The sequence below is a fragment of the Quercus lobata genome, chromosome 6, assembly GCF_001633185.2.
Source record: "Quercus lobata isolate SW786 chromosome 6, ValleyOak3.0 Primary Assembly, whole genome shotgun sequence".
NCBI classification, from domain to species: domain Eukaryota; kingdom Viridiplantae; phylum Streptophyta; class Magnoliopsida; order Fagales; family Fagaceae; genus Quercus; species Quercus lobata.
The window spans coordinates 53238131-53256403 of record NC_044909.1 but is presented as its reverse complement, the minus strand read 5'-3'; the positions used below and the strand labels follow the sequence as shown (position 1 = coordinate 53256403).

The following is an 18273-nucleotide window of genomic DNA, read 5'->3' as shown; positions in this document are numbered from 1 at the left end:
CATTGAAAGCCACTAACATGACTAGGTACACTTGGGCCAGCAGACCCGGTGGTAAATAGAACACGATTTCAATTATTTATTCCGATTGAATTTAAATGGACAAAAAACCTAAGAATAAAATTGATTTGACTTTCTAAGTCATCAATATTTGATGAACCACATTGAATTGATTGAGACCCATAAGCAATAAAATAATGGACCTTAGATAACAACAAAAATTCTTTAATACATATTCGGAAGGACAAGGATTTCCTGACACTTGTGTGGAGGAGTTGCTGCAAATAGGATTAGGTGGCAACAATCTATAGTGACACTTGTTCTAGTATCATGTGAAACGCTGGTTAGTTTTAGTTTGTATTGTCCGTCAACCAACGTTTTCTCTCTCTCAAACGTCAAACATCCATGTCTCCTCTAAAACCATGATTCTCATTCAGAAAAGAAAAAAAAACCATCACTTGCTCTCCTCTCTCTTCGAAATCATCAGACTCTCTATCCATCTTTCTTCCTCTCTCTTCGTCCTTCATTCTTCTCATCAGAAACCACAGCCACCTCAACTCATAATAAAAAACTGTTGCTGCCAATCTCAGAAGCTAAAACCGAAGATCCAACATGCAACAAGGAATCCTCCCAAAATTTAGATCTGATCTGTGCACAGTGAGGATTTTGGCTCCGGTATGTGCAATTTTTTTGGAAATCGGGGTTTAGATATGGTGCTAAATCAATTGGGTTTTATGGGGATTTTGCTTCTTTTTTTTTTTTTTTTGGGATTTTGGATTCTTGCTGTTTGGATGGCAAGAAAATATTTAAGACTGAAATTAATGTACTTTTTGATGAATGAAACTAATTCAAAGCTTCTTGAGATGAAGGCAGATTTATCGTGCTTGAGATGGCAAAGAGAGAGAAGGGATGGACGAAGGAGGTGAAGAAAAGACAGAGAAGGGATCTGGTGGCAGATGGCTTGATGGGTGAAGAAGAAAGTGAATTTGGACTTTGAGAGAGAGAGAGTGCTCTGCTATAATTTTAACGGAGAAAGTTAACTAAAATCTAACCATGTGCGTATGACATTATACTAGGACAAGTGTCACGGTAGATTGTTGCCACCTAATCCTGTTTGCAGCAACTCCTGCACATTTGTGTGCAGGAATTCCTTGTCTTATTCGGAATGACCTAAATGAGTGGGAACTAAGAAACAAACATCATAAAATATAAATAGTAATCTAGTGGGGTTGGCAAGTAATTGGGTGATTGGTTTCAAAGTGGCTATTTTGAGTTTAACTAGAAACGCTCTAATTTAAGTTCGGGCATTAACATTTTGAAAAAACTCTTTAGACCAACGATTTACCCCACTATGAGTCCATCCGTCGCAAACCGTGATTAATCTCTGGTTGAAAGTTTTGAAGAAACACCGTAGGAAAAAAAAATTATAAATCTTATACTATGTGTGGGTTTGGATTCACACGTCCACGGCCAATAGCGCATTTTCAGCCCTTTTTTTTTTTCCTGGGCGCGTGTCTGGTACTGTTTAAGTGTTCATTGTCCATGAACAGTGATTTTAGGCTTATGAACAGTAAAAAACAGAATGATCAGTAATTTTTCACACATTAAAAAATTATTTTCTTATAGTGTTTTTAGTTTTCAGTTTTTAGTTTCAGCAAAAATAAATTGTATCCGAATGGATCCTATATAACAACAATAGGTAACGATATAGCATTCGTCAAACCACTTGTGAGAGTGGACTTGTGGTTGGGATTTAAACTAACAGGCCTTAGGTCTTGTGCTCAACTCCTTTCCCCACTAGCAAAATAGTGGTATCCCTTGTACTTCATAAAAGTGAGGTCTTATACAAATACTAAATGAGGAACAATATCGAATGCGTTGTGTGATTCTCTTCAAGTTGAAGCTATAGCCTTCCTGTGGGCATTACAAATAGTGGAGGGAGATTCTAAGATATGTGTTGATGCTTCAAATTAATGTTTATCTTCGGTTGAGTGGTTTATTTTCTTTTTCTTTTTTTTTCTTTTTTTAAGTAATGTGTTTGAGTTTAGTAAATATTTTATCTAATGTGCTTTTAGCTGAGTTAGGAGAGACGTTAATTATATTGCTCAAGCTCTTGCTTGCTTTTGCCCATAGGATTTTTGGATTTTGTAACAAGCATTCTCTTCCTCTTGCTGTTGTTGAACAATTGAGGAAAGATGAAAATTGAGGTTTATCACAAACTTTCATTTACCGCAAAAGATTTCTTTTGTGGTTAATGAAAGTTGGGGTTTCACCCCCACACCCCCCCCCCCCCCCCCCCAAAAAAAAAAAAGAGAGAGAAAAGAGGAACAAAAGTACAAAACCGTAAAAAAGAAAATATTAATGATATGTGTGAGTCTATGTGAGGAGAAGTGGACAATAATACGAAGGCACCTCGTATACGGCACGTATACAAAGCCATTGAGCCCTGGTCTTCGTCTTGTGCGGCATGAATTTCATGCCGTGATTACTACCATTCAGATAAATCGGTCCAAAGTCAAAACAAGCCCAGCATTGTCTATTTCCAAAGTGCCAAATTCCAATTAAGAGCACCAAAGTTATTTTTAAAAAAATTAGAAGAAGAAAATCTCTCTCTCGCTATAGATAGAGAGAGTCAAATGGTTCGGTGTTAAAATTTAGCAATGTATCTCACAAACATGGCTATATTTTGCAAGGACCAAGGAGGCAAGGACTAGGAGGCTAGGAATGGTTTTCATGTTGAGGCTATATTCTTCTTTATTTGGGTACTAATGCCAGCCTAAAATTTTCTTGGTCAAGGAAATTCAGCCCAACTACGCAATATATATATATATATATTTGTGTGTGTGTGTGGGGGGGGGGGGGGGGGTGTTCAGGTCTTAAGAATTTTGGGTTAAATTGGACTAGCCTGGCCCATCAGGCTTCCCAGCCTGATTTGCTCACCCAATGGGTGATTTCCTTTCATAGTATTGTGCATGTTAAAATCCCTGGTTGAACTTTGAACTCTGATAATATAGCAAAGCAGAGCACCCTATGTAATTCTCTTTCATCATGTTTTGCATCCTCCAAGGCTTGACCTAATTAAACGAAGAAAATAAGAATTTAGTGTCTATTTTGATGGGACTGACGAATTCAACTTCCTTAGATGATCTCATCAAATGTATTCGTCCACCTTGACACGACACGAACAAACACAAGAGAGCCATTAATAAGAGCATTCAATACCTTGAATAGTTACCAAACAGTTAGCAGATCATTGAAACCTCATCAAAACCTATATTCATGAGCCTTGAGGCGTTACATAAAGAGCACTAAAGCCACAATTAAGGCCCCCAATGGCTAGGAGCCATGAAGCTGTATATATACACTCTAATCAAAGACAAACCAGGTATATAGACTCACCCAAAAATATCCTTAGATACTTTGATATTAAGTCCTCTTTTATTTTTCTCTAAAAACTTCTATATACTGACTTTGGCATCGGAGGTGTGGTGTTTTATTTTTCTCTAAAAACTTCTATATACTGACTTTGGCATCGGAAGCGTGGTGGCAAGCACCACACCGGTGACTAGTTTAAGGAAGCCATTATTCCACATTTGCAAAGGCAGTGACGATGACCCAACTCCATCTGGACGAACTTACAAGACTAACGATTTGCATTTCATCGTATTTATGTTAGAAATCAAATTGAATAACAATTAAAAAAATTTCTCCAAAAAAAATAATAACAATTAAACAATTAAATTTACTATTTTCAAAATATTTAAACTTTTGGACAAGTGGTTATAATTTATCATCCTATAATATTTTGACATTGACCATGTTTGCTCTACTTTCTAAAGAATATTTTTCTTTTTTGGTTTCAGTATGTAAGAAAAAGATAGGCTGAATACTCTTATACATATACTCTTAAATCTTAATTAGCTCAAAACCATTTCTGCGTATGCATCTTGAAACGCGCAACAATTTCAAGGTGTAACAAAAGAGAAATCAGTATGATGAGTTTCTACTCTTCTTGTTTCATGGTCATCATTAGAGGAAGGGCGCGCTGGACCTTCAATCTCAGAGAGTTCGTTTTCAGAATGGTAAGCCTTAGGAGAGCTGAGAACACTTTCAATGTCATTAGAATTGATTTTATACTTGTGGAGCAAATGTATAGGTGATGAGTTATGGCTTGGTGTATTCTCTCCGCTCATGAACCCAGATGATGAAATATCTGTCGCCCCGGCCTTCCTCAACTTCTTTCTCTCCCTAGCAGCTTTTTGCCATTTCTTTATAGCTTTTGCTGTTTGCTCTTCAAAGATTGCCTTCTTCATGTGAGACCCCCCATCTGCAAATTTTGCAAAGCTTAGTAGTGTTATTTTTGTGATTTCTATTAGTCTTGAATAAAAATCCTCAATGTGGAAGCACTCACTTGTGTCACCAAGGAATAGAGAGGGAAGGTGATGTAACTACATAAGACCTGAAGGGCTACACCAAGAAACACCCTTATCAAGATTTCTGGCAACTTTTCATGGAAGCACGAGGTCAACCCGAACTCATACTGCAGTGGATTATCTATTAATTAATCAAAAAGAATTTCATTAATAAGTGATTTTATAGACACCAGTATGCAACTGGAGTAAGAAATGGTTTCATTTACCCATATCCATAGAAAGTAAGCCATTTGGAATGCGTTCTGTAAAATTGAAAAGGAAACTAATTAGCTCAAAATATATTTGTCAACACACATGATCCAAAGCAGCTTAGGATTAACATGTATAAGTGCTTTTATTGTGACATATTGATATGATTAGTGGTGAAGGATAGCCATTAATTTTCACATGGACCAACCACTAACATTACTTTTATTTACCTCTTTGAAATTAACAAGTCATCAACAATGCTATACACCATATTAAATTTCATAACTTGTTGAAATGACAAACTGTGATTAGTACAAATTATTTTTATTGGGTTCACTACTACTTTTATCATACACCAATCATAACATATTACCTTAACAGTTATGAAAAATGTTGTGTTTAGAATTCTTGAATAAGGCATTATAAATTACCTGGAACAAGGTAAGATGTATCAAAAAAAGAATCCAATCAGGTTGATTGAACCAGAAATATTTGTTACTAGGCTCTACCACAGGAGCCCCTTTTACTACAGTTGTTCGATCTTGGATTTGTTGAGCCATTTCCATGATTATAACTTCAAGTTTTGTTCCAACTAGTAGAAGTGACTGTCTCGCATAATGAGGTCCATCAATCATAGTTATTTTCTACTATTCCAGTAATCCAATTTTGTAATGATGAAAACATTTGAAAAAGACATTCACAAAATTAAGCAAGGCTTTCTTTTTTTCTTTTAAGCATATAAAAATTTGTTACCGCTAGTGGCATGAATGATATCCATGTGAGTGTGTACCATCCTGTTCAAAGTACAGCATTATGGTTTTGTCAATGAAAATCACAAAGTCACCACAACTACAAAGTACAGGAAGAGAAGAAGATGTGAGATGTCCTACCATAGACATTTAAAAGCAGAAAGATGATACAGCACGTCCACAATGGTATACTGTAATATCAACATTGATTCGTGGTTATATGGTAGCGCTAGCACAAAACAAAAACATAGAGAGAGAGACAGAGAGAGAGTGTGAAAGAGATCAACCTAATACCTATTAGTGTATAGCTTAGACTAGTTTAGCCCATTGGGCTTAGTCCAGTATACTGTACTTGTAGTTTACTCTTTTTACTTGTACTGCACACATACCTAACCTATATAAGGCTCTCTATTGTACATTATTAGACACACATCAATATACAGACTATTCAGTCTTTCTCACACTTTATATTGTTAACATAGTATCAGAGTCATTCCTTTGACTTTCTGGTTCCTGTGGACATCTCCGGCGTTCTTCCGCTGCCCTCACTTTCATCCAGTAGTCACTATCAGAAACAAGTCACCGCCGTCACGCCCATAGTCCCAGCAACTCTCAGATCTCATTGTTCTGCTCATCCAACTGTCAAAGCAAAGGCATTGAGTGACAGAACAGACAATCCCGAGCAAAACTCAACCAAGAATGGCCAGAAAACACCTCACACGCGCCTCCACGCGCCAGCTGAAGTTTCTGCCTCACGAGCACGCGCCGCCTCGTGCCGTCAGTATCCCTCACGCGCCAAGACACATGGCCTCCACGTGCCCCACGCGCCTGCTCCGTTTCACGTACTGCCACGTCAGCCCTAGGGTGACATCACACTACCACATTAGCACACGTCATTCGTTGACCGTTGACTTGAGCAGACCATTGACCTTGACCAAGTCAAAAAATTTTCAATAGGACCTATCTTGCTCAGTTTTTCACGTAGATTCTGATTTTGGGCTCCGTTTCTGCATTTGAGGTCTCTAAATCTCACTTTTTGGTCATTTTCTTCATTATGGCTCAACAAAGTGAACGAGATATCATACGTCCTATCACCATTATGTTGGATAGTCCTACTAGCTATCATGCATGGTCTCAAAATATGACTGTCTTTCTCAAGGGTCGTAAACTGTAGAGATATGTGACTGGTTCAATTCCTAAGCCAGTACCAAATCCTAAGTCCAAAGCCACAGCTGCTGAAGAGTCTTCCAAGATTGCTATTACAACAGATGATTATGAAGAACGCCTAGAGGAATGGGAGAGTATTCAGAGTAAGATCTTGTCTTGATTTATCAATACCTCTATTCCCTCCATTCATAATCTTCTTCCTCGTCTTGAAACTGCTGAGGCTGCTTGGAAATTTTTGGCTGATCGCTATAATTGCACTAATGATTCAAGCTTGGAGTTTCACATTGAATCAAAACTTTATCAAATACGCCAAGAGACAAGTCAGTCTATTTCTGATTTTTATTCTTAGACTTCTACTATGTGGGAACAACTCTCTGCTGCAGATCCTCCACTGGTGTGTTCTAAGGACATTGAGCTATTTGTCAAATATCAGGATTGCCGTAAATTTATGCACTTCATGATGGGTTTACGTGAGGATTTTGAGCCTACTAGGGCTTCTTTGCTTAGCCGGTCTCCTACTCCTTCTCTTGATGCTGCAGTAAAGAAGCTCATCTCTGAGGAAAATCGTCGGCCTACTTATCACATGACATCATTTGATCATGTATTGACTACACCCTCACCACAGCCTCCCATTGTTGCATTCACTGCTCCTCCACAAATAAACTCCGAGCGTCCCACCTCTCAGTCTTCCAAAGGTACTTACTGCAAGTTTTGCCGTGCCAAAGGCCATGACATCTCTGTTTGTCGCAAACTACAAGTATAGTATACTAAGCTAAGCCCAATGGGTTAAACTAGTCTAAGCTTTCCATTGATCTTTTGATGTACTTAGCAAAAAGATGATACAGCACATCCACAATGGTATACTGTAATATCAACATTGATTCGTGGTTATATGGTAGCACTAGCACAAAACAAAAACATAGAGAGAGAGACAGAGAGAGAGTGTGAAAGAGATCAACCTAATACCAACGACCACCTTAAAATCATCTTCCATTGATCTTTTGATGTACTTATGAAAGTCAAATTTGCTATTAGGTGCCGGGTGGGCCTGCAAATTTAACAGGAACATTGTCGTGTTAATTTATTTTTTTGGTTTCAAAAAACGCTTTTTGCTGTCTGAAAGTGCAAACAATTCAGATGCAAACAAACGGGCACTTAGATGGTGATTAACTAAGTTGTGAAGCAAAAACACAGGAATCTAAGAGTGAGAATCGTGTTCAAAATATTTAGTCCATGTTTGGTAGCCAATAATTTTGCCTGGGTTGAATTTTATGGAATGGTCTTCACACTTTTGCTTAGTGAAGTTGATTCTTTTGTTTTTTTGCTTGCTTTTCTTTGTTTATTTTCACTCAGTGAGGGGGCCATTAAAATGGTTTAGAAAGTTTTGAGTCTTGAGTAAAACTTTTTTTTAAATTTATGATTTAATTGAAAAATATTAAATACCCAAAACTATATATAGGTGGAATTATCTAATATATCCTTCTTATTAAAATCAATTAACTTTTTGAGAAGGGAAAGGAAATATATATATATGAGGTCCCTAGGTAAGTCTTAATTAACACATCCTTTATTCGGTATTCAATATAAGATTTTCTCTTACCAAAAAAATAAATAAAGGCTTTCCCTAGCTAGCGTAAAGATCAAAAACAAAAATACGAAGTTGTACCCCCAACGAATATTAAAGAAAAAGATGTGTGTGTTTCACTGTTGTTTTTTTTTTTTTTTTTTTTTTTAGAGAGATAGATACTTTGTGGATAATACATACATTGATAAATCCGTGACGCATAGTTAGATAGTCAACCTTTGTTAGTTTGTTACTGAAGCAACAAATTGCCTAAAAAAGGCCACCTGAGAGAACAAAGAAGAGATCTTAGCATGGATAGAGTTGCACAAGATCAAGACCCCTTAAAAGCATAAGCAAAAAGAGCAGCAAAATCAGGGTATAAGCATCTAATTTATGAAGGAGATGTGTTAAATATGATTATTCCGCTACAAAGAGACTCACTCTATTCTCATTGCTCAATTCAACATATTATTGACAAAATTAAGTTAATTTTGAATTTATTCTCACATTGGTTTGTAAATCATACTTTAAGGGAGGCTAATTTTGTGACCCGTAATATATAGTAGCAAACATCATTAATTAATAATAAGGGCGAAACAATCAATTACTGAAGCTTATCACCTTTCGAACGAGGGAAATTACTAATATGCCAACTATAGTTAATCAACTTATTCATGATTTGATGCCTACCAATCCAACGTTGATTAGCCCCTCATGAAGTTTTAAGGCTTTAATTCTTAATTGGTTAGTAACTTTTTTATTGCTTTTTGTTTGCTTCTCAAACTAATTCCTTCCTTTACTTAGGAAGAAGTGAGAATCTTGGAATGGTGCTTTGTTTTTGTCTCTTAAAATTATTGTTCTCTGAAATGTTGATTTGGTCTTTTACTTGAAATAATCTAAATGAGAAATTAATGAAACATTCAACTTGAATATTATCTTGCCTACATAATGTTTATAGACATTTAAAAATAATAATAATTTAATCTCAAGCCAATCTCAAAGAAAATACTCTAACTATTGAGAGAGGGAAAGCTTCAACGGCAATGATGATAAGAGACTACAATAAACATCAATTTTAAAGCTTGTTAAATTATTAGTTGTCCTAAAAAATGTTGTTAGAAAATTGTGAACTTAATCATTTAACCTACCAATTGTCCCAATAATAAGCTATTGTGCAAAGACCTTGACCTACGTCCAATGATTTTGTGCATTAGACTCATCAAAATCATGATATGTGGCCAAAAGTGAATACATGTCATAATCCTGATAGGTCCAGTGCACAAGAGTATTGGATCCAATTTTTGGCCCTATACAAAATGACTTTAAGGTGTTTGTTTTGGTTGCGGTGGAGTTTGCAATGAATGAAAAATTTTATTATTCAAGGGGATGCTAAAAAAGTTGTAGATTTAATTATGAAAGCTTCTAAAATTGTAAGTTGGGATGTAAAGCAAACAATTGAAGACATGCAGGGATTACCTACTTGATGTCTAATTCAGCTTGTTCATGGGCCAAAGGAGGGAGAAATAGGGTAGCTTACCCACTACCTTATAAATGAGCTTCTTATTGTAAGGTTAATTGCTTATGTCTTTTCTTATTAGGGTGGTTGAGACCATTTCTAGGATGGTTCTAACTAAGTTTATGTTTTTTTTTCTATTGTTTCATTAGTACATTTCTTTACATATAAAAAAAATATTTTAAAAAAAAAGTACATTAGTAGATTTCTTTAAAGCAAAATATATATATATATATATACACACACTCTCTCTTAACTCTCACGTAAGATATGAGTTTGATTTATTGGGCCAGGAAAACCCCTGGGCCGAGAAAAGCCCACCCAATCTCAGCCCCAGCTGTTCCTCAGCCTAATATTTGAGCAGTATTATTTTCTCTCTCTCTTTCTGTGGGTGTGTCAGATTCAGACCCAAATGAAATCTTTCTATTTTTGTATTTAATTTAATTGTCCCGATATCTGAAGCATCCGTTGGTATTGGTAAAACCGAAAGTTCGATAACATCGAAGACGAAGAAGTGCTTAGCAAAGGTACAGTTTCAAATTCAATTCGAAACGGAAATGGCCGCTGCTGCTCTACCTACTTGTTTCTCTCCAAATCAAACCCACTTCTTATCCGGTAAATTCTCCCTCAACAATTTCTTCTTTTCAATCTCTTACTGTATCGCATAGATCTCTGCGAAACGTTTTGACATACTACTACGTAAATTTATTATTACAATCATTCTGTACTAGTTTAATTAATTATTTGATTGTTGATTACTAATTTTGTGTTGTTAATTTTGAAATTTAATTACAACCACAATTCTACTATATGCCGTTTACTTTTTTTTTTTTTTTTGAACTTTTCATCTTTTGTAGTTATTCACTGCATTCATACTCTGTTTCAACATCTAGTAGTTGGATTCTAATTTTATGTCTCTCAATTTTGCACCTTTTTGTATAAATAGTGCATACAATCTAATGTTTCATCCAATTATTCCCATTTATGCCATGCTTGTAATATGCTTTCAACATTATATCTTACTAATAGTATAAATTTTACTACGTAAGCTTTACAAATTGATGTTTTCGACTTTTAATAAATGACACAATCGAGATTTGGTCGATTGGTCAAGCCAAGAGGCTTGAAACTCAATGACATTGCTTGTTTGAATCCCCTTTTCAGTCCGCTTATTATAACAATTGAAGTATATGTATCTATGTATAACTTTTAAACACGACACGAAAAAGACGTATTTATTATGCTGTTGATGTGCATGTTAGACTTAGTTTGTATGAATTTTATAGAAAATTTGGTAGTAGCTTTTGCATTTTTCCTATATTTATTTACACAGATTTCAGTCCATCTAATTAATTCTTGAATATTTGAAGCCAGGTTCTTTGAAGCCAACTGACCGATGTCTTTTGAATATTAGCACCTGTGATCCATCTCTAACTCCTGGTTTTCAGCGTAAAGCAAAACTTACTACATCTAAAACCCCTTTTACAGTTCGAGCAGGGTATGTATACAATTTACTTGTCCATGAAAAGAAAAAAAAAAAAAGTAGTGTCATAAGATTTTTTGGACTCGCTACTTTGTTTATTGAGAATTATGGGTGAGTGTATGTGTCTTACTATATTTGAGCATGTACTTGTATCTTTATACGCATTTATACATATAAAAATGGCTACTGTGGTTAACATCTTTTTTGTAGTAGTTGTTATGTAGAGTACTGCTTATTATTTTGCCTTCCAACCATTTTTTGCATCGTTAGCTCAAAGTTGTTCACACAAATTTAGTTGGCCGTATACTCTTTCCTATAAGCATTCTAGCATTTAATTGAATGTGAAAAAGATGTGGTTAAGCTTTACTCTTCCTTTTTTATTTAGCTATGCACTAGATATGTTGGTGTGCATTTGTAGACCAAAAATCTTCTCTTTTTTTTTTTTTTTTTAAAAACCCCAAAGCATGAATGACCCTAAGTTTCTAATATGAGATTCTATGAGATACGTGCATGTCTTCATTCCCCTCCCTCCCACCCACCACCCACCCCCCAACCCCAAAAAAAAAAAAAAAAAAAAAAAAAAACCAAAAGAAAAATCAAATACATTGACTGGAAACCAAATACATTGACTGGAAACATTTACAATTTATGCAGTTATTAGTTAGTCTTGTTTCACTTCCTATTAAGGATTCTATTTTTCCTTGTTAGAAAGATTGATAGCTACTCCTCATGGCCTAAGGATATCCATTTTTTTCTAAACACTTTGTACTTTGTGCAAGTACAGTGCGGATGGTGGAAGACCAAATACTGCAAGTATCTTTGTTGGGGGCTTTGTGTTGGGAGGCATGGTTGTTGGGACACTAGGCTGCATATATGCACCCCAGGTATTGTTGAAGTATCTAGCTTTATATACCTACTGAAATCCAACTTATTTGGTCTTGGGTGTCTGTGTTTCCCTAGGTTATTAATTAAGTAGAGTAGTGTATGTGTTCGTTTTGACACTTTAATGATCTAAAATCTGGTTTATTTGATGGAAAACCAAACTGTGCAAGTATCTTTGTTAGTGGCTTTGTAATGAGAGTGTTGTCCATCTGTCTTCTTAGGTTCTAATTAATTGGAGCAATACATGTGTTTTTGTCACATTTTTGAGCCTATAGCATAAAAATAATTCATTTAAAGTGGTAGTATCAAGAAATATGTAAATGTATGTAATTATTTGGCCTAATTAAACAGCCATGTGATGCATCAGTAAGTATTGGGCTATTGATGTGGTCTATATACTATTCATACAATCAACAGCTCAGATGCACTGTTTATTTATTTATTTTTCAATACTTTTTTTAGGCTGAAGTACTGATGAGTTTACTTTTTGCAGATAAGCAAGGCACTTGCTGGAGCTGACAGAAAAGATCTGATGAGGAAGTTGCCAAAATTTATATATGATGAGGAGAAAGCTTTGGAGGTGAGAAGCTGTTCCTGCATTTGTAATCCTTTAAATTATTCATTGTGTGTAGGCATGTTTGTTAATGTGTTCAGCTTTGAAAGTGAAGTCTTTTTGGTTACAAATAAAGGCCTAGTTATGGTTGGTTGTCATAAGACAAACAAGAAAAATATAATAGTTCATATGTATAAGTAAGCTTTATGAATTGTAGCTTCAAGAAAAGAAATAAGAAAAAGAAACACTGTACAAATTGTTTGTGTTAACTTGTATTTTCATCCTCTTTTAACTATTATTGATATTGTTTTAGTTATCATTTTTTTTTAAATGTTTGCAATGCATTGATATTGCATTGGTGGTGTGATGACTACAGAGAACCCGCAAAATATTAACGGAGAAGATTGCTCAGTTGAATTCAGCCATAGACGATGTTTCTGCTCAGCTTCATGGAGATGATGCCCCTAATGGAGCTGCAGTGAATTCAGATGAAGTTGGAGCTTCAATGTAACAGAATATTTGTTGTAATTGCCATATAAATCATCACTACTTACGTGTGATTAGTACTGGAAAAACAGTGTTTTGAATCCTTTATCCATTTTAATTTTCTATTCTAATTTTCTATTCGGTTAATAAATTCAGGTTGATTGTACTTATATAAAATAAATAAATAAATAAATTCAGGTTGATTGTTAAAGACCATACCAGCAATTAGAAACTATCACAATTGCTGGAACATCTTTGCTGGGGAGTGGGCATCATAAACATTTTTATTCCCAATATTTTTTTTTTCTTCCTTTTCTTTTTAGAATGGAATTGGAAGGGAGGGCTGAGTACTGGTCAATAGACCACGGTCTTCCTTTTCTTTTTCTTTTCCTTTGTTGGGGGTAAAGGGTAAATGATAATTAGTAAAGCAACGGTATAAAACAATACTTGAAAAGTTTCTTTAAATTACATGCACAATAGCCAAACTTTAATATGTCTCTCAAAACAAAACAGACTACCAAGAAAGTGGCAGAAAACAAATCAGACTAACAAGAAAGTGGCAGAAAGAACTACTTTTACATTGAAAGTGTAAAACCCCCTCTTGCTAATTTTAGCAACTCGCCTGCTCAAATTGAGCTTTATCTGGGTGTGAGTTTAATGCAGGATAACCAAAACAAAATTGAAATAACAATAAAATAAAGGGATATGACCTAGGAGTCAGCACTTGGGCCTTGCTTAGAGTCAGCACCAAGCAGGGAAATCACTAGGAGTCAGCACCTAGGGTAGACCTGGAGTCAGCACCAGACCAAAAGAGAGACCGAACGGCCATTTTTTCAATTAATCAAAATATCAACTATCTCCTCAAGGAGTACAATAGGTTGCTTATAAAGAATTACTAAACTTTAGTTCTAATTGGCTAAAAATCCCTAATTGCCTTATTACGAAAATAACCTTGCTCCCAAATTAAAATACTAATAGTCTAATAAACTACTAGGACCTAAAACATAAAAAATACAATTGACTTGCAAACATAAATAATACTAAATAAAAATCTTCTTGCGTCTCCCGCATCATTTTTCTCTAGTTGGAGAAAACTTGACCTCGAGTTTTGAAGCATTGAAGGATTAGGATGCTGACAAATAACATTTGCTTCAAGTTTGAAATCACATTAGGGAGCACAAGGAAAAGAAAAACCTTGAATTCCACCACATCAAACTCATTTGGAATAACAAAATCAATGTGTGGAATCAGTATAATCTCTTCTTGAATCTTATGAACCATAGGAAGCACTGTGGTTTTAACCTCTTCGACTTCACCAAGATGTAGATCTTCAAGGACTGTGGAGGGTTGATTAGAAGCATGTTCAACAACTTCAACTTTCACATCATGTGCATCCTTAAGCTTGCTGGGTAGTTTTTGAGTGGGTGTCATTATCTTTTCTAGTTGGGCATTAATCCTAGTGATTATTTGCTCTCCCAATGTCCACGAAATAGGTGAAACATTCTAATTTGCCTTTCTTACAATAGCAAAAAGTGAACTAAGAAGATCCAAGGAAATGTCTTTACTTTCATTTATGACCAGACTCATAATTGTTTCGAGAGTTGAAAGTACAACAGGTGGATGGTTGGACCTAATCCTTGTTGATACCCATTTTTGCGACACATTTCGTACAAGCCCGATTCAAACAAGCCCGACTTCCTTGTAGGCTCAATTCATATATTATATTATATATTATTCTTTTAAGCATGGTCCAAACTCATGTAACTTATTGGGAAATTGAGAAAGTGTGGTTTGGAGGGTATGGGTTGGTTCCTTCGGACCTTTTGCATGAGCCCAGCCCATGCGTGCTACCAAGTGGGCAAGGGACGCTGGTAGTACCTCAGGCTCATGGAGGAGATCTTGTATCCAAAATTTCCACCCCAAAACAAATTTTATGTTCTGTGTGACTGTGGCCCAAAGTTTCTGCCTGAACCCTTTTTTTTCCTTTAAACATAGTTAGCTCCCATTGGCTAACTCCATTTGCTAGCCCTCACTTAGGTAAGCCTCCCAATGGTCTGAAATTTCTGACCAAAGGCAACCAATTAAAAGCAAACCCACTTTATTTCCAAAATCATGCTGAAAGCATACCAAACTCTTCCCTAAACAAAAGCAACCCAAGCCAAAACACCAAATTAGTATCATGGGGGATAAAAGTCTCTTCCACTACTCAAAAACCAGTCATTAGCAACACCCCAAACTCTATATAAAACTCTCTCTTCAGCTCAAAAATAGGGGCAGCCACGTTTTACCCACAAACCTGAAACTTCGAAGCAAAACTTCATTCAACCAATCAACAATCTCACAATTCCAGAGTTTGGGGGTGGAAATATAGGTACAGGGGAACCTTTCCTCTCTTCCTCATGACCTCCCTCAATTTCCTTTTTTGGGTGACTGTGGGTCGAAGTTTCAGACCTGTTGAACCACGTTTTCCCTATAGAGCTGAAACTTGAGAGCAAAAACCCACGAAGCCAGGAAACATTTCACAATTCTAAATCTTAGGGGTGGAAATATGGGTACAGAGGAACCTTCCCTCTCTTTCTCACAACCTCCCTTAATTTCCTCTTTTGTGTGACTGTGGTTCGAAGTTTCAGACCTGTTATGTTTTTATGCTTTTTCTACACTTTCATTATTAGCATTTTGATTCTCTCTTGTCAAAGCACCATTAGCCTTTGTTTTCTATACATTGTGAATTTTGGGCTTGATTCTCCATCAATAAACACTTTTAAAGAACCCAAGGGGAGATTTGGATCGTTTTCGCATTTTCGGCCCTTGTCGCAAAAACGTCCCCAACAATCATCTTCGAGAAACTTTGAAACATCTCAACAACCAATGTATCACACTCAAGATCCAACATCACCAAGCATAACTTGACCTTTGCAATGGTATCAAGAATTGAAGTCACCTTCTTATAAGAGCGAGTAGACACATAAGACATATTTTCACATGCTGCCACAATCAATTGAAATATTCCTTTATTTGCTCATCCTTATATGGGGCATTTGGTTCTGTTATTATTATAATCTCAATAATGCAAGATACAACTAAAACCTTCACATCCATTTCAGCATGTCTCAAAAGTTTATTATTGATCAGAGCCTTTACTGAGGGAAAAAGTGCATCTAGCATTGATTTGGATGGTACTTGCTCCACGTATGCTAACAAATTTTCAACTTCATCAAGAAGAGTAAGGAGGTCATCAATAGAGGAAGGAGGGTTAAGGAGTCTATTCCCAGCCTCCTTAAGCTACTTTTCAAGTTCACTATAAAAGGAAGTCTTTTTTTTTACTTTTTTTTTTTTTGTGCGTGGGGGCAGGGTCTTTTACTTTTAAAGGAAAATTGGTGTTGTATAAGCTGGGCTTAGGGCTTGTTAAAAGGATCGTGTTGTGGGTTTTGCAATAGGATGACTTTTTTTTTTAATTTTTTTTTTATTGGGTGCTGGCCTATTTGATTGAGCTAAATTTATAATGGGTTGTGTTGGGTTCTTTATTTGGGCCGGGAAAAATTGTGTTTGAGTGGCTAATGGGTCAGGTACAATTTTGAGACACAAATGCCTTGTTTTTTTTTTTTTTTTTTTAACAAAAAGCTTGGTTACGTAAATGGCTAAAGAAGGGAAATAGGGGAATTTAGACAGGCCAATGGGTTACCTCAAGAGATTAGATAGATGCAGGTTTGGCGTTGCAGTAGAACCAGTGGCGTGCGAGGCTGAGGCTTCCGATGGTGTTGTGGTTGCGGTGGTTGGCCCTTCCAGCAGCTTGTGATGGCTATGGGCAGCGACTTTGGAACGACGAGGTGAGATCGGTATTAACGAATTCTTGCGATACTGTTTTGGTGGAGTAGGTTATGGGTTTTTTGGATCTAGTTTCCTTTATGGTGGTTGGCTTTTGTGTGGGTATTATGGTTTGACGGGATGAGAAACATGGCAATGAATTTTTTTTATTTTTTGGGGTGATATTTTCTAGTTCATTCCTGCGATGATGCTTCAATAGATTGGTGTTTGCTCTGATACCAAAACTGACGCAGGACAATTAGAACAAAATTGAAACAACAATAAAATAAAGGGATATGACCTAAGAGTCAGTACCTAGACCTTACTTAGAGTCAACACCAAGCGAGGAAACCACTAGGAGTCAAAACCTAGGGTAGACCTGGAGTCAGCACCAGACCAAAAGAGAGACCAAATGACCATTTTTTCAATTCATCAAAATATCAACTATCTCCTCAAGGAGTACAATAGGTTGCTTATAAAGGATTACTAAACTCTAGTCCTAATTGGCTAGGAAACCCTTATTGCCTTATTACGAAAATAACCTTGCTTCCAAATTAAAATATTAATAGCTTAATAAACTATTAGGACCTAAAATATAAAAAATACAATTGACTTGCAAACATAAATAATACTAAATAAAAATCTTCTTGCGTCTCCCGCAAATTTTCCAAAAAATTTTAGCAACCGTGAATAGTAAGTTTGTATGTATACAACTTACTATTCATGGTTGCTAAACATAAAACACTAGTATCTAGGAATGCATACCAGTCTCTATTTTACACTTTAAAAACTTACTTTATCTATTTTATCATCTAATTTTATAAGTTACCCAACATCTCAATTTCTAGTTTTACATGCAACTTATTAAAATAATATAAACTACAACATTAAATAATATAAACAATCCAAAGGAGAGAGAGAAGTGGGAGAGAAGAGGAGATAGTTTTAAGTAATATATATATATATATATATATATATATATATTTGTGTGTGTATATATATATATATATATATTTTTTTTTTTTTTACATCCTAAGCTTCATTGGTTCTCATATATGATAAGCAATTATTCACAGGTGGTAAAAAAAAATACATACCCACCTCTTGATGTGTATTTTTTGGCTTGTTGGTAGCTAAAATAGCAACAGGGGGTTTTTACACTCCCAATGCTAGTGCTAAAATAAATATAGAAGTATGGTTGCTAAACATAAAAGTAAATATAAATGTACAAAAAAGGTGGAAGAGAGAGATGGGAAAGAAGAGAGAGAATGAGTTGATAGGGTAGTTTATGTTATTTTAATGAGTTGTATGTAAAAATAAAAACTGGGATATTTGGTGAGTTGTAAAATATGATGATAAAAATAAATAAAGTATGTTTTGAAGATATAAAATAAACACTTTTTTGCTTTCTTGAATGCTAAAGTACTTTTAAGAATCCGTTTGGTTGGAGTGG

The 18273-nt window shown here is 35.6% G+C and overlaps 1 protein-coding gene and 1 pseudogene across 1 annotated transcript; one reads left to right on the top strand and one right to left on the bottom strand.

The window, feature by feature from the left end:
• Positions 1-3962: 3962 nt before the first annotated feature.
• On the bottom strand, positions 3963-8775 carry LOC115950493 (annotated as a pseudogene).
• Positions 8776-9972: 1197 nt separating this feature from the next.
• On the top strand, positions 9973-13217 carry LOC115993890. The gene is made up of 5 exons (XM_031117874.1): positions 9973-10227; positions 10987-11110; positions 11880-11979; positions 12471-12557; positions 12907-13217. Exons 1-5 carry the CDS (start codon positions 10170-10172, stop codon positions 13039-13041), a joined length of 504 nt encoding a protein of 167 aa, XP_030973734.1. The 5' UTR covers positions 9973-10169; the 3' UTR covers positions 13042-13217.
• Positions 13218-18273: the final 5056 nt, after the last annotated feature.

Coding starts and splice junctions, on each gene's coding strand:
- LOC115993890 (XM_031117874.1), top strand. CDS start 10,170: ATGGCCGCTGCTGCTCTACCTACTTGTTTCTCTCCAAATCAAACCCAC. Junction 11,111..11,879: donor CCTTTTACAGTTCGAGCAGG/GTATGTATACAA, acceptor GTGCAAGTACAG/TGCGGATGGTGGAAGACCAA. Junction 11,980..12,470: donor GCTGCATATATGCACCCCAG/GTATTGTTGAAG, acceptor TACTTTTTGCAG/ATAAGCAAGGCACTTGCTGG.